The sequence below is a fragment of the Hypomesus nipponensis genome, chromosome 14, assembly GCF_054491055.1.
Source record: "Hypomesus nipponensis isolate SF chromosome 14, ASM5449105v1, whole genome shotgun sequence".
NCBI classification, from domain to species: Eukaryota; Metazoa; Chordata; class Actinopteri; order Osmeriformes; family Osmeridae; genus Hypomesus; species Hypomesus nipponensis.
The window spans coordinates 20,614,332-20,629,071 of NC_140374.1; the positions used below are offsets into that span (position 1 = coordinate 20,614,332).

The 14,740-nt window shown below is 49.3% G+C and overlaps 1 protein-coding gene across 1 annotated transcript in view; it reads right to left on the reverse strand.

Annotated features, from left to right (window-relative positions):
- Positions 1-11,172, reverse strand: part of LOC146259102 (neural-cadherin-like) — a 47,849-nt gene extending 36,677 nt beyond the window's left edge. Inside the window, 7 exon segments of the mRNA XM_084672457.1 lie at positions 1,406-1,548; positions 3,066-3,315; positions 4,469-4,580; positions 5,856-6,063; positions 6,327-6,552; positions 8,530-8,727; positions 10,992-11,172. Coding sequence (XP_084528583.1) covers positions 1,406-1,548; positions 3,066-3,315; positions 4,469-4,580; positions 5,856-6,063; positions 6,327-6,552; positions 8,530-8,656 — 1,066 coding nt within the window. The 5' untranslated portion in view covers positions 8,657-8,727; positions 10,992-11,172.
- Positions 11,173-14,740: the final 3,568 nt, after the last annotated feature.

Genomic DNA, 14,740 nt, shown 5'->3' on the forward strand with positions numbered 1-14,740 from the left:
TGTTACCACGGCAGGAGGAGAGATAAAAGGAGGGATGAAAGCAGACAGGCATCTGAGTCGACGTCTCTCCTGTCAACAAACTGGGAGTCGAGCGGCACGAGAGAGCGACTGACTGTGATGTGTGGCGTTCACTGAAGTGAGGAACACGGGGAGGTTTTCCTTCTCTCTCGTTGTCTCTGCGTTCAACTCACAGCGGTGCTGATTAAACATGTGCCGGCGACGCTCTTAGCCCTCATCTCATCTGCTGTCATGGTGGTGGTTTGGGGGAGAGGGCTGTGTGGCAGCCACAAGAGCTTAACTGTTGCTAATTAGGGGCGCAAATGCTACGCCCGCTGGGATTAGTGGTGCCACCCCTTGGGCGTCGAGCAGTGGCACTGCCCCCCTGGCAGTAAGAGCATTCTCATCACAAACTGAAAACAGAAGGCTGTTGTACTGTTCAGAGCCGACTCTGCGTGACTTCCACGGTGTGTGCCAGCTGATCAGAACTGAGAAACTGTGAGAAGGAAGGGTACACACAGCCCTCGCCAGGGAAACTGTCGCAGCTTGTTCTCGGCTCTGAGAGGAGGGGAGAGGAAGAGGTGGGGAGGAGGGTGGAGGAGAGGGCTGGGGAAGAGAGGAGAGGAAATAAACCAAAAGTAAAGGGGAGGAGAAGAGAGGAGCAGTAAGGAGAGGAAATGTCAGGGTGAGGAGACTGACAGGGGAAGACAGAAGCTGTGAGGAGAGGAGGGAGAGAGAGGAGAGGAGGGAGATAGGAGAGGAGGGAGGGAGGGAGAGAGGGAGAGAGGAGAGAGAGAGATAGGGAGAGAGGGAGAGAGAGAGAGAGGGAGAGGAGAGGAGAGGAGGAGAAGAGAGGAGAGGAGAGGAGAGGAGAGGAGAGGAGAGGAGAGGAGAGGAGAGGAGAGGAGAGGAGAGGAGAGGAGAGGAGAGGAGAGGAGAGGAGAGGAGAGGAGAGGAGAGGAGAGGAGAGGAGAGGAGAGAGGAGGCTGACTGTGTGGACAGATTGTGAGTTTAGATAGAGCTTTGTGAAATTGAATTGAAAAGGTTGGTTGACAAATGTCAGTGGGCTGATGAATGTCCTGCTGGTCTCGGATCAGAGGGTAAATAAAAAAGATAAACTGTACGGCTGAGGAAGTCAGAGTTTTGATGGAGCACCAACCATTTCTCTCTCGAAGAGTTCAAAGAATAATACACTCTTTTCTAGTCAGGACTTTTACACTAAAAGCACCATACTCCAAATGCCCACTTGTAATTTCATTCCCCTGATACCCAATCATACTTATGTGTAATAAAGGCAACCTCAAGGTAAGAGCATTGACGTGATATAAAAGGGCTGTTTAGGGTGAGACCAGTTAGTTGCTAGGGAGATCTGAAAGTGTTTGAGTGGTAACCAGGAGTTTAGTTGTACCTTTCTGGCTGTCGATGACGAAGTTGCCCTCCGTGTTCCCGTCTGTGATGGAGTAGGCGATCCCGTCACCGTCGGGGTCCTTGGCCAGCACCGTGGCTACCAGCGTGTTGGGGCCCGCGTCCTCTGAGACAAACGTCCTGTAGCTGTGTGTAAGGCGTTTCATCAAATCAATATCTACTACAGCAACACACACACACAATCACACGCACACACACACACACACAAATGCATTTATACTGTAGCAATCAACTAGTCCACCCATCAACAGAGCGATGCAGAGTTACGGCCCTGCCTCTGACTTGTCAGAGTGATTCAGTCCCCAGCTGGGCACCCTGGCCCAGACGAACGATGATGTCGGCCGGGACGTTGGACTCGTTGTACAAATGGCCCTCTCATATTCCCAGCCCACTCCGTGCCATTTGATCCAGAGCCTTTGAAAATGTCAGCAGTGATTTGCTCGCTCTGTTGTGTAGAGCACTGGGATTCTCTACAGGCAAAGCTCCACAGTAGGCTTGGTGGGGGCTGCTGGGGCAGCTCTGGGCTGTGGAGAGATGAAGACTTGGAGGGAGGGAGGGAGGGAGGGAGGGAGGGAGGGAGGGAGGGAGGGAGGGAGGGAGGGAGGGAGGGAGGGAGGGAGGGAGGGAGGGAGGGAGGGAGGGAGGGAGGGAGGGAGGGAGGGAGGGAGGGAGATAGAGAGACAGAGAGAGACAGAGAGAGACAGAGAGAGAGACAGAGAGACAGAGAGAGAGAGACATAGAGAGACAGAAAGAGAGGGGAGAAGAGAGGAGACATAATGGATGACAAACAGTAATGAAAGGGTGGAGCCTTTCATGACACAGACAGGTTGAGGAAAGGATGGATGGATGGATGGAGGAGGCTGGCTGATGGGCTGGATGTCAGAGGACTGCAAAGTTTGAGAGCGTTCGAGACTTCAAGTTTAATCGTCAGCAGAATGTGTGTGTGTGCATGCATTTATGCAAGTCAAGTGTGTGTGCGCGAGTGAGTGAGAGAGCGTGTGTGTTGAGAGTCAAAGGTGATTGATGGTTTACAGAGGAACGCTGATGGGTGATTCATCTCCACCAGTCGTGGCAGTCTCCGTGGCAACGTAAGTGACCTGTAATCTGTCACCCAGCTCAAAGGGCGCTTGCTGGCACACTCCCCTCTGCTCTCTCTCTCTCTCTCTCTCTCTCTCTCTCTCTCTCTCTCTCTCTCTCTCTCTCTCTGCTCTCTCTCTCTCTCTCTCTCTCTCTCTCTCTCTCTACATCACCACTCTCTCTTCGTCTCTTTCCTCAATCTCTCTTTTTCACTGCCTCTCCCTCTCTCTTTATCTCTATGTCTATTTCTCTATATGTCTCTCTCTTACTCCATCTCAATTTGTCCTTCCATTGAACTGGGACAAACACAAACAGAGCACATCTAGTTCTGCCTGTCTGTCTGTCTGGCTGGCTGTCTGTCTATATGCCTGTGTATCTGCCGGCCTGCCTTCCTGACAGCCTGCTTGTCTGCCTGCCTGTCTGGCTGAATGTTTGTGTTTGTGTTTGTCAGTGACAGAAACTCAAACTAGAATTATAGAGTGCATAATTACAGTGTGCCGTATTGTGTTGTGTCCTGTTTGTTACAGTTGTCATGGTCCTCAGTGTTGCATGGTAACATGACTCACACAGGCTGTGAGAAGGCGGGTGCCTCGTCGTTGACGTTGGCCATGCGCAGCCGGATGGTGGCCGTCCCAGACTGAGGCTCCTCCCCACTGTCCACCGCCATGACCACAAACTCATACAGGTGGTTGGGTCGCTCGTAGTCAAGACGACCGGCCGGAAAGATGGTGCCATGGGGCGACACGCTGAAGTCCGGGCTCAGGGTGTAGTAGGTCAGCTCAGCATTCAGGCCTGAGTCACAGTCACTGGCCAGCACTGGAGGAGGGCAGGAGAGGAGAGGAGGTGAGAAGGAGAGGAGAGGTGAGGAGGTGAGGAGAGGAGAGGAGAGGAGGTGAGGAGAGGAGGAGAAGAGAGGTGAGGAGGTGAGGAGAGGAGAGGTGAGGAGAGGAGAGGAGAGGAGAGGAGAGGAGGTGAGGAGAGGTGAGGAGGTGAGGAGAGGAGAGGTGAGGAGGTGAGGAGAGGAGAGGAGGTGAGGAGAGGAGGAGAGGAGAGGTGAGGAGAGGAGGTGAGGAGAGGAGGAGAGGAGGAGAGGAGAGGTGAGGAGGTGAGGAGGAGAGGAGAGGTGAGGAGGAGAGGAGAGTTGAGGAGGTGAGGAGAGGAGGAAAGGAGAGGTGAGAAGGAGAGGTGAGGAGAGGAGGAGAGGTGAGGAGGAGAGGAGAGGAGAGGAGAGGAGAGGAGAGGAGAGGAGAGGAGAGGAGAGGAGGAGAGGAGAGGTGAGGAGGTGAGGAGGTGAGGAGAGGAGAGGAGAGGAGAGGAGAGGAGAGGAGAGGAGAGGAGAGGAGAGGAGAGGAGAGGAGAGGAGAGGAGAGGAGAGGAGAGGAGGTGAGGTGAGGAGAGGAGAGGAGAGGAGAGGAGGAGAGGAGAGGTGAGGAGAGGTGAGGAGAGGAGAGGAGGAGAGGAGGAGAGGTGAGGAGGTGAGGAGGTGAGGAGGAGAGGAGAGGTGAGGAGGAGAGGAGAGTTGAGGAGGTGAGGAGAGGAGGAAAGGAGAGGTGAGAAGGAGAGGTGAGGAGAGGAGGAGAGGTGAGGAGGAGAGGAGAGGAGAGGAGAGGAGGAGAGGTGAGGAAGTGAGGAGGATAGGAGGATAGGAGAGAAAATACTATACTGAGCTACTATATGCAAATGTTATTTAATTTAGACAGATGACAGAAGTGTTGACATTTTATCATATGTATCTTTTTATGGCTTTTCTCGATGTTAGGGACACTGGGTGCTGACAGCATCTGTTAGAATCTTAGGAAGAATTATAACAATCCAAAAACACTATGAATTTAATTACATGAAAGGAAAAGAAAGTGAGGTGATGAATGACAGTGTTCATATAACCCAGCAGATCCCAGATACCGGCCAGAGCTTTAACTAAACCTTTCAACAGGGATGAGGATCAAGGGGCCCGGGGCCATGCTCTCACCCTGCAGGAGAGAGGTTGCTGTGGTTACTGTCTCTAGGACTCCATCCACACTGTAGATAGACTGGAGGAACTCTGGAACACAGTCATTCTCATCAGTTATAATCACCTGGATCTGCAGGAGGAGAGGAGAGAAGGAGGAGGGTGGAGAGGAGGGGTTAGAGGAGAGGAGGGGTGGAGAGGAGGGGTTAGAGCAGAGGAGGGTTGGAGATGAGGGGTTAGAGGAGAGGAGGGGTGGAGATGAGGGGTTAGAGGAGAGGAGGGGTGGAGATGAAGGGTTAGAGGAGAGGAGGAGGGGTGGAGATGAGGGGTTAGAGGAGAGGAGGAGGGGTGGAGATGAGGGGTAAGAGGAGAGGAGGGGTGGAGATGAGGGGTTAGAGGAGAGGAGGAGGGGTGGAGATGAGGGGTTAGAGGAGAGGAGGGGTGGAGATGAGGGGTTAGAGGAGAGGAGGGGTGGAGATGAGGGGTTAGAGGAGAGGAGGAGGGGTGGAGATGAGGGGTTAGAGGAGAGGAGGAGGGGTGGAGATGAGGGGTTAGAGGAGAGGAGGAGGGGTGGATATGAGGGGTTAGAGGAGAGGGGGAGAGGGAGGAAAGGAGGAGGGAATATAGGAGAAAAGGTAGAAGGAAGGAGAAGAGGAAAATGGAGGGGAGGAGGAGGATGGGAAGAGACAGAGAAGAGCAAATTAGAGTGTGTGGAATAGTGGGGAAGGGGGTGACGTGTGAAATACAAAATTGGAGAGACTTTGAAAACCTTAATCGCTTCCAGAAGAGCCCCAGGGAAGTCTATACTGGGGGTGTCAACTTACTAAGCTAAATTGTATTTTTAGTTTTCTAAGTTGCCACCTCAACATATCCTTTATCTTCCAGTTCATACCTTCTTAGTCTTTTGCGTGTAAGTGTGTGTGTGTGTCTGTGTTTGGCGGGGGACCTAACCCTGTCACCAGTGACTGTAAAGTGTGAAGTGACAGCTGAGTAATGGTGTTGAAATAGCAGGATGGGTTCCCTGTCTCAGATACCCTTCCAAACACACACACACGCACACACACACACACATAAACTCTCTCCCACCACACAGTTTTTAGGAGTGTGTCTACACACCATTAACACACACAAAACCCACTTAAAACCCAGCACGTTTAATCAGGCAGAAGTTCTATCTGAATATGTTCTGAGAAACAAGGGCCTTAGATGATAACTGTCTGATAGGACTCTCAAGTACATTATTCACAAGATGTAAATGGAAGAAGATGCTGCAGAAGCCCAGAAGGGAGATAGCTGTGGCACTATGACCCATCTGGAGAAATTAACTTCAAATGTATGTTGATCTCAAAAGGACCATGCGCAAACAGCAGTGCTTTGTGTGTGTGTGCGTTTGCGCATGACCTCTGACCTCAGTGACGCTGCTGAGGCCCCCAGGGCCCCCCTCGCTGGCGCGGACCATCAGCAGATATCTCCGCTGGTCGCTCTCGTAGTCCAGCGTCCTGGTCAGGCCCACCTCCCCCGTCTCTCCCTGCATGGAGAACAGACTGCTGGGGTTGATCAGCAGGCTGTAGCTGATTGGCTGCTTCTGGAAGGAAACGGCCACCACTACCAGGAAGCTGCAGGAGGAGATGCGTGGTTGGTTAAGAACGTCTCATGAAAGCTACATGTGTGTGTGTCTGTGTGTATGTCTGTCTCTGTGTGTGTGTGTGTGTGTGTGTAAGTCAGTGTGTGTGTGTGTGTGTGTGTAAGTCAGTGTGTGTGTGTGTGTGTGTGTGTGTGTAAGTCAGTGTGTGTGTGTGTGTGTGTGTGTGTGTGTGTGTGTGTGTAAGTCAGTGTGTGTGTGTGTGTGTGTGTGTGTGTGTGTGTGTGTGTGACTCACGCCTGTCCCTCTGGTGTGTTCTCTGGTATGGAGATGGCGTAGCTGGTGTTGGTGAACTGGGGGGGGCGTGGTCCAGCCACCACCGACAACATGGCGGGGGTGCTGCGACTCCCTAGGCCGTCGAATGCCAGCACGCTGAGGAGGTACTCCCTGTCTCTCTGCAGGGGAAACCCTGTAGTCACCACCTGGCCTGTCCGCTGGTCAACTGAAAAACAGCCCTCACCTCCTGCAACACAGACAGGAGGCAAAGTGAGACGGTTGATGTGTACACATTGAGAGAAAGACAGGCTGGCAGTTGACAAACAGACAGACAGACAGACAGACAGAGAGGCAACAGACAGACACAGTGAGACGGTTGATGTGTACACATTGAGAGAAAGACAGGCTGGCAGTTGACAAACAGACAGACAGACAAACAGACAGAGAGGCAACAGACAGACAGACAGACAGACAGACAGACAGACAGACAGACAGACAGACAGACAGACAGACAGACAGACAGACAGACAGACAGAGAAGCAGACAGGCAGACAGACAGACAAAGGCAGACAGATAGAGAGGCAGACAGCCAGACAGAGAGGCGGACAGGCAGACAGACAGTTAGAAGCTGACTGAGGTGCCTAGATAGCTCAGTCCTCCACTCTTATCCGTATCTTGGTTACCAGCTGTGAAAGAGGAACCTATGAGAGCCTCTTAGCACACAGCACTGTGCATACTAATGTCAATATGCTGTTAATACTGCACATCCTAAAGTCAGCATACTCGTTCATATACTACAGAATGAGGTCACATATAAGCTACTACTGCCAGGGCCTGGTGGCCAGTGAGAGTCCATCCTCCTCCGATATGGAGGGTAAACCTATGGTTCTGTTGAGAGGATTAAGATAACCCTAACAAAGACAAATGATTTTCCAATCTGATTTAGAATACTACCCGGCAGAAGATGTGTGTTTAGCTTGTACCACTTGAGATGGTTATTACAACTTATCTTAACATCTGCTTAAGGACAGGGCGGGGGGCGGGGGGCAGGGGGCGGGGGGCGGGGGTCAAACAGCACTGCTTCTGTAGTGCCTGTCTTGTCTGGTGAGTGGGGGAGGGTTCATACAGGTCAAAGTCACAGACGGATTTTTAGACCCACCGGACCAGATTTACCCCCCCCCCCCCCCCCCCCCCCTGATATGACAGACCCCCCTCTGAGCAGGAGGCATAGTGGCAGACCTCTGACCCACTTAGTGTGTGTGTGTGTACGTGTGTGTGTACGTGTGTGTGTGTACGTGTGTGTGTGTGTATGTGTAAGTCGCTTTGGATAAAAGCGTCTGCCAAATGACTAAATGTAAATATAGTGTTTGTGTGGAAGCACAGTGGGAAGCTCTGAGGCCCTCGTGTACGCACATGTGCAAACGTAGCGTTATCTGCGCCATGGCTAACCCACAGACAGTGCACACTGTGATACTTCAGCTTACGTCGTATTTACCAACCCTGCAGTTCACCGGTTAATCAGCGCCTTTCTCCGCCCACTATACCATACATTGCAAGCAGTTAAACACGTAATTGAATGGGCCTCCTTCTCTCTTTCTATCATGGATCAGCCACAAGTCAAAACAGCGAAAACAAAGATTTAGTGATAACGAAGTTGATGTGCTTGTTCATGAGGGAAGATACAATTCTGGAATTCCACACTGACACAAAAACTGTAATATTGCATGACTGCCTTATCTGTCACGCTTAATGATTTCATGTTCACTCAACTGAAAAAGTGTGATCCTTGTGGCAAAAGTCCTTTCAGGTTTTCTCCTTGGCCTATGTCGCCGTCTGGCTTGAATTACTGCTGCCATTTCACCAGGAGGCATATGCGAGGAAACCCGCATCCTGGTTTACACCTGCTTTTAAGAGGTGCCAAATTTTCACCGCAAAATGGAGGCACGCTTTCACGGGCGATTTGGTTTCTGTACATACCGCATCTCCTCCCATCTCTTTATGGGAAACTCCCACTTTCCCCTTGACCCTCCCGTGAATGCATATGCATGACACGGAAAAGCGCAATTTGCCATTTTCAGTTCCCCGCGACAGGCAGTCTGCGCTTTTACCTCAGTGCGACGTGTTTGTACAGGCTTCGCCATGCTTTTAACCCGCACGTTGCGATTCAAATACGCCTGAAATGGTTGCAAAAGCATTAGTACATGAGGCCCTTAGTGTGGCTTACCATCAGACAGAAAGTACTCCACCTCCCCACTGCTCCCCTCGTCCGGGTCCAGGGCCTGAAGCTGGTAGACCAGAGTCCCTGAGGGGGCCTGGGGCACCACCACAGCCAGGTAGGGGTACGGCTCCATGCTCCACTCTGGAATGTGGTCATTCACGTCGGCCACTCTCAGCTTCACCTTGGTAAGGTACCAGTCTGGGCCTGGGGGGGGACGGGGATGCAAAGGCACAGAGGGAGGGGGTTAGAGGAAGCGTGGGAGAGACAGGAGGAGGGAGAGAGGTGGGGGGTGGAGGAGAAGAAGAGGTAGGAGAGGAACATGGCTGAGTTGTTCGCAGTAGTGACAGCTGCCATGTCAGTGAAGGAGGAGAGGGTTGATGAGCAGAGAGGGCACTGAAGCGCAGGTGTGGGGAGGGTGGCAAACACGCAAAAGAGCTAACCGCCGTTCAGGAAAGTCAACTAAAAACACTTCTTTGGATACAATGCACATTCAGCGTGGTTTTTTCACGGTATCCAGAGCACATTCAGTAAGCAAAATGAACCACCCAAAAATAGAAAAAAAAACAAAATATGACACAGAAAATAACTTTTTTTATTTATGTGTGTGCACACACACACACACTTTTTTTGCTGTACTTTTCATACAGTGCATCTTTAGCCTTTAGTCTACTCATTCTATTCTTTCCACAATATCCAGCCTTGACTCCCTACAAATACATTGATCCAGACTACTGCAGTGTAGCTGGTGTTGCAAACTCCCTGCCTGTGAGTGCTTAATCAGGGACGAGGCGTTGTCTGATCTGCATGGCCTCCCTTCCAGGCGCCCACGCCTCTAGGAGAGCGAACCCAAGCTAGGAGCTGCTGATTTGGGCTGTCTCGGCAGTGCAAAGCCCTGGTGATCCTCCGAGGCATGGAGATAATGCCTCAGGACCGTGGGTGTTATTGTCACCTGCACACAGCCATGCAGGGCCGGGTAAGAAGATTCCCACAATCCAATTAGCCTTCGCATCAGGTCTTTCCCTCGGCAGAGAGGGAGAGAGAGAGAGACAGAGAGAGAGAGAGACAGAGAGAGAGAGAGAGAGAGAGAGAGAGAGAGAGAGAGAGAGAGAGAGAGAGAGAGAGAGAAAGAGAGAGAGACAGAGACCCAGACTGGACGAGACTGCGTGTCCTGACCCATGGGTAAAAGGTCACAATCTTGCACCGGAACTGGAGACCTATAAATACACTGGGGAAATGACACTCGTGAAACTGACCCTGCCTAACTTTCTGCCTCAACACCAGGTGAGACAAAGGTGGGACCAATGTCACACGTACCATAGAAACTCACCCCATGTCTATTCTGTACTGTACTGACTGTCTGGACTGTGGTTGTACTGTAGTTACTATAGTTACTATTCTGTACTGTATTTCACGTCTGTGCTGTAGTTCCTTTAGTTATCGTGTGTACCGTAGTTCTATTGTAATTCCTGTCTGTGCTGAAGTTACTGTAGGTACAGTATATTTCTATATCTGCATGGTCACCAGAAGCACAGCTCTTATAGCAACATAGCCATACACATCTCATCAAGGCCATACTTTACTGGATTCATTTGTGTAAATCCCATTCTGTTATAGGACTAGCGTGTCTGGGAGCTGAGGGATACCAGGCAGCCTGTCGATCTTATCTCTGGAAACAGACAACAGGAAGTGAGACCACCAACCTCTATCTGAGCTATAGGCAAGTACAAAAGTGTCTGAAAGAACATTATGGGGAAGGAGTTTAAGGAGTAAATGGATGATGTAAAGGGTTGTTGAAGGTTGCGCATGTTAGTGTTGGGAAATTGTATAATAGAGTTTTAACCTATTGCTGGTGAGCTATCAACAGTTGGCTGCGGTAATGTTAGCTATGTACTGTCAGTTAGCAGTCAAGTTCAGGGGCAGAGTGCGCGCAGTTAGGTAGGTAAACAGACAGATAGCCCAACCAATCATTCGTCTAGGTACGGCCTTAATGGTGTTTATTACAATCTTGCGACGCCCACAGATGTCGGATTGATTTCATATTACCATTGTTAAATCTTTAGATGTAATGGTTGCTGTCAAGATGTGAAGTTTATTTCGACAAACATGGCAAAAAGTGCTTCTCAACAACAGTGCCTACACAATCTTTACAGCTGTCTAACCCTACACTCAGATTGTTCGGCTTCTCGTTTTTTTTTTTTTATCACAGGTTGCCCTTACTGAGATCTCCCGTTTCCAAGTTTTTGTTAGAAATTGAGACAGAGATGTTACATTACATTATCCATAGGGAACATATATGACAGACCAATGATTTATCTGTCAACGTTAACGACTAGCAAGCACGCTGACAATCAGATATTTGAGTACATTACAATGTAGCTAGCTTAGCTAGCTAATGTTACTTCTCATATCTGCGTTAGCTATCTAGTGATAGCTAGCTACTTTTACTGTGTGAGTTACATAAACCTTACCTTCATAATTGTCAACACGTTTTTAACACAACCTTAAGTTTTGTTGCTGGCACAAACACTATATGGCACTTGACAATTACTAGCCTAGTCAGCGTTATTAAAGGCTACTCATCTCAGTTACGCACTAGGATTTACTCCTGAGAAGCACACCAAGAAAATGTCAATTTTTTAAAAACAAAATGTGCATAATAATCATTAAACTGTGATTATTCCTCAGACTATAATCGTACCATCAAAATCTAGAATTATTGCAAGTTGCAAAACATCCTCCATGCACAAATATCTGCAAGACACTGAATGAACGTTCCACAAAGCTGAAACACAGATTCACTATAGATATAGTCAACAAGCCCTTTCCTGGTGATCACTGCTGAAACAGATGCTCAGGAAATGGATGAAATCTCACACAAGGTCAGGCTCAGCACACTCCACTTCTTCAAAGGACCACCACTGTTAGGAGCAGCTACAGTGTGGGTAATTCGCACACTTTGCCCCACATCCCAGAGATATAGAACAGTTTGCCTCCATACGCACAAGATTAGAAAGTCATACATCCTGCTGGGCATGCTTGCATGTATAGTCACCACAAGCTGTGTGTGTGTGTGCACAGATTCTGATTGAGATACTGCAGGAGTCAATCATGTTAGTTTTTTTTCAAGTTTTTTCTCGGTTTGGTTGTCCAGTGCAGTAGCAGCACAAAAATGCTGAGAGCTCATTTTAAACCCTCTGTATCTTTTGCTGACTTAGGTTGGATGGGAACCATGTTTCTCCCTAACACAATGCTGTGTTCTTTGGCCCGCTCTGTTCAAGCACACAGTTCTCCAGCACAGCACAATAGCCATAAAGTGTGTGACAGCTCCCTAAAAGGATTGTTAGGGGGGGATAATAAGAGAGAGGGAAAGAGAGGCTGGAGGAGAGCATTAATCTAGCGTTCTGCTCCACCACTTTGAACTCCATTCTGCGGAGAAGAACGTCACATGGATCAGATGCTCGTGTGGATAAACGCGAGCGCAGCGTGAGCAAGGAAACTCATCAGTGTTCAGATGATATCTCTGTTGTCGACGCCATTCAACCCGCTCCTACGCTCCTGGAGATCAGCCGTGTTGAAGATGAGCTTGGATCATGCTATTTTCCCTCCCTGGAAGGTTTACAACCCAGCATCTAGAAGAAAGATCCAGTTCTACTAGAGCCAAGACGTTGTGTTGAGCAGCGGGGAGGTGTGGGGGTGATGGTGTGTGTGTGTGTGTGGGAGAAAGGGAGGTGTGTGTTGGAGGTGGTAGGTGAGTTGTGTGTTGGAGGTGGGGAGCGGTGATGGGGGGGTGGTGGGGTAGGGGTGTCTCAGAGGTGGGGAGGGCCGGTGGGGTTGGGAGCAGAGGTGCGTGTTGACAAGGGTGATGGGGGGTGGATTGTCTGGCTGTATTGCTGCCTCTTTTAGACATGTCTCCGTGGTAATGGTGCTGGAGATTCCACAAGTCCCTGTGTAATGAGCTGGTTACTGAGCAGCTAATAACTCATCATTACAGCCCATCAGAGCTGGGATCCTAATGAAGATGATGTCAGTGTGTGGCTTTGTGTGTGTTTGTGCATGTATATGTATGTGCATACATGCGCACCATGTATCACAGAGTTGACACCCCTGCAGTAGAGCACAGCATAGTGTGGTCCAGTACAGTATAGTATAGTATAGTATAGTATAGTATAGTATAGTACAGTACAGTACAGTACAGTACAGTACAGTACAGTACAGTACAGTACAGTATAGTATAGTATAGTATAGTATAGTACAGGATTATATGGCACAGCACAGTACATTACAGTACAGTACAGTGTAGTAGGTCCACTCTACATGACAGTACAGTGGGGACAAGTCTTCTGATTGGTCCCTGAAGCCCCCAGACCTTAACAGCCTCTGCTTACATGACAGATCTGATGTTGAGGTGGTGGAAGGGGAACTCTGCAGGGAGGGATGGCAGCAAACCATGGCTGAGTGTGTGTGCATGAGTGTTTGTGTGTGTGCATGAGTGTGAGCATGGCATGACTGTGTGTGTGTGTGTGTGTGTTTGTTTGCGTGCAGTTGTGTTTGCATGTGTGCGTGTGTGCAGGAGAGTGAACATGCCCGGCTGCGTGTGTGTGTGTGTGTCCTGTATCACTGCAGGCGACTTCTATGGCTGTTGCTTCCTGGTAATCCTTTCCTTGGGTCGTTGCTAAATAAAGCTGATAAGTGGCTTGCTTCTAGAAAAAAAAGTTTTCTCAAGTGCTGATGTGCTCATGGACTGCCCACAGCCTAAGGACACTACATTGTGGTGTGTGTTTCTGTGCGTGTTTGTGTGTGTTGCAGACAGGACATAGAGAGGAGAAAGCACAAAGACCATTAGCTACGAGCAGTAAACTAGTTGAAGACCACAGAAAAAAAATACATACAAAGGATCTCATTTGTTACAAAGATTCTTCTGTGGATCTTGTCTCGTCTTGTATTCTTTTCTGTCACATAGGAGGGAGGATTTTCAAAACAATTATCTCAGCGAGGAGAAAACTGTATATAAATTGCAGCTGCGAACATAAATACCAGCAACCCACACGATCCTGTGGGAGTGAGCTGTTGGGCACAAGAGGGATGAATGGTGAGGACGTTCACAGCAGGGTGGACCAAGGCACATTAACCAAATGTTAGCAGTCAAAGAATCCCCATTTGAAGACCCCTGAGCTGTGTGATCTTGGGCAAGGTGCAGCCGTCAGCACAGGATCAACATGCTGAAGCTTCCTGGGCTCAAACCTATGAAGAGAGGGATCTCTCTCCCCTCACTGTCTCTGAACCCACTGAAGTCTAGGGCTCTGGCCTGCATAGTGATCAGACAGCCTGATACACACACACACACACACACACACACACCCCTCTCCTCACCACCACCACACACTTACACACACAGTCACTCACTCCTTCAAACACACACACATGGCAGATGCTCACAAATGCACATTAATACATAATCCTACATACACACACACACATACACACACCTACATACACACACGTAAAGTAACTCACAAACACAAGTACTTCACACACATGTTGATACCATGTTCATTTCACACATTTAAGTACATCTTCCCACACGCAAGCATTCAAATATGCAACAAATACACACTCACACAACCACTGAAATATTCAGATAAGTACACACAGAGATCCGACATTGCTGAGGAAACTGAGGAGATTCTGAGTACAGTAGGTGGCCTGGTAAAGAAGTTAAGCTAAATGGCTTTTACACATTGATGTCAAATATATCACCACTATATCTTCCATAAGATGATCTGATCCATAAAGAATAAAATGTTCTTTAGCTTGATCCTCTCTCTCCCTATGACTCTGTTAGTACTGAGGAGAGCAGAGAGGAACAGGCGAGGGGAAAGGAGAAGAGGGTGATAAAAAGAGATTTTGTAGCTCCCTAATGTCTCCAGCTGGTATGGTCCTACCCTGAGGTGCACAGGGATTGGGGGAAGGTCCAGGATCGTCATAGCAATACTACCAAACTCTGAAAGAAATACTGGAAACATTTTCAAACAGAATGGAGTGTTTTGCTTTCAGTGGAGAGATGCGCTGAGTTGAATCTGGAGAGCCTTGTTAAATTTGCTCTCTTTCTGCTTCCATTGACTCAGTCGTTTTCTCCATCTCACCTACTCCTGTCTTCCTTTGTATCCATTACCCTCTCTGCACCCCCCCCCCCCCACACACACACACACACACATTT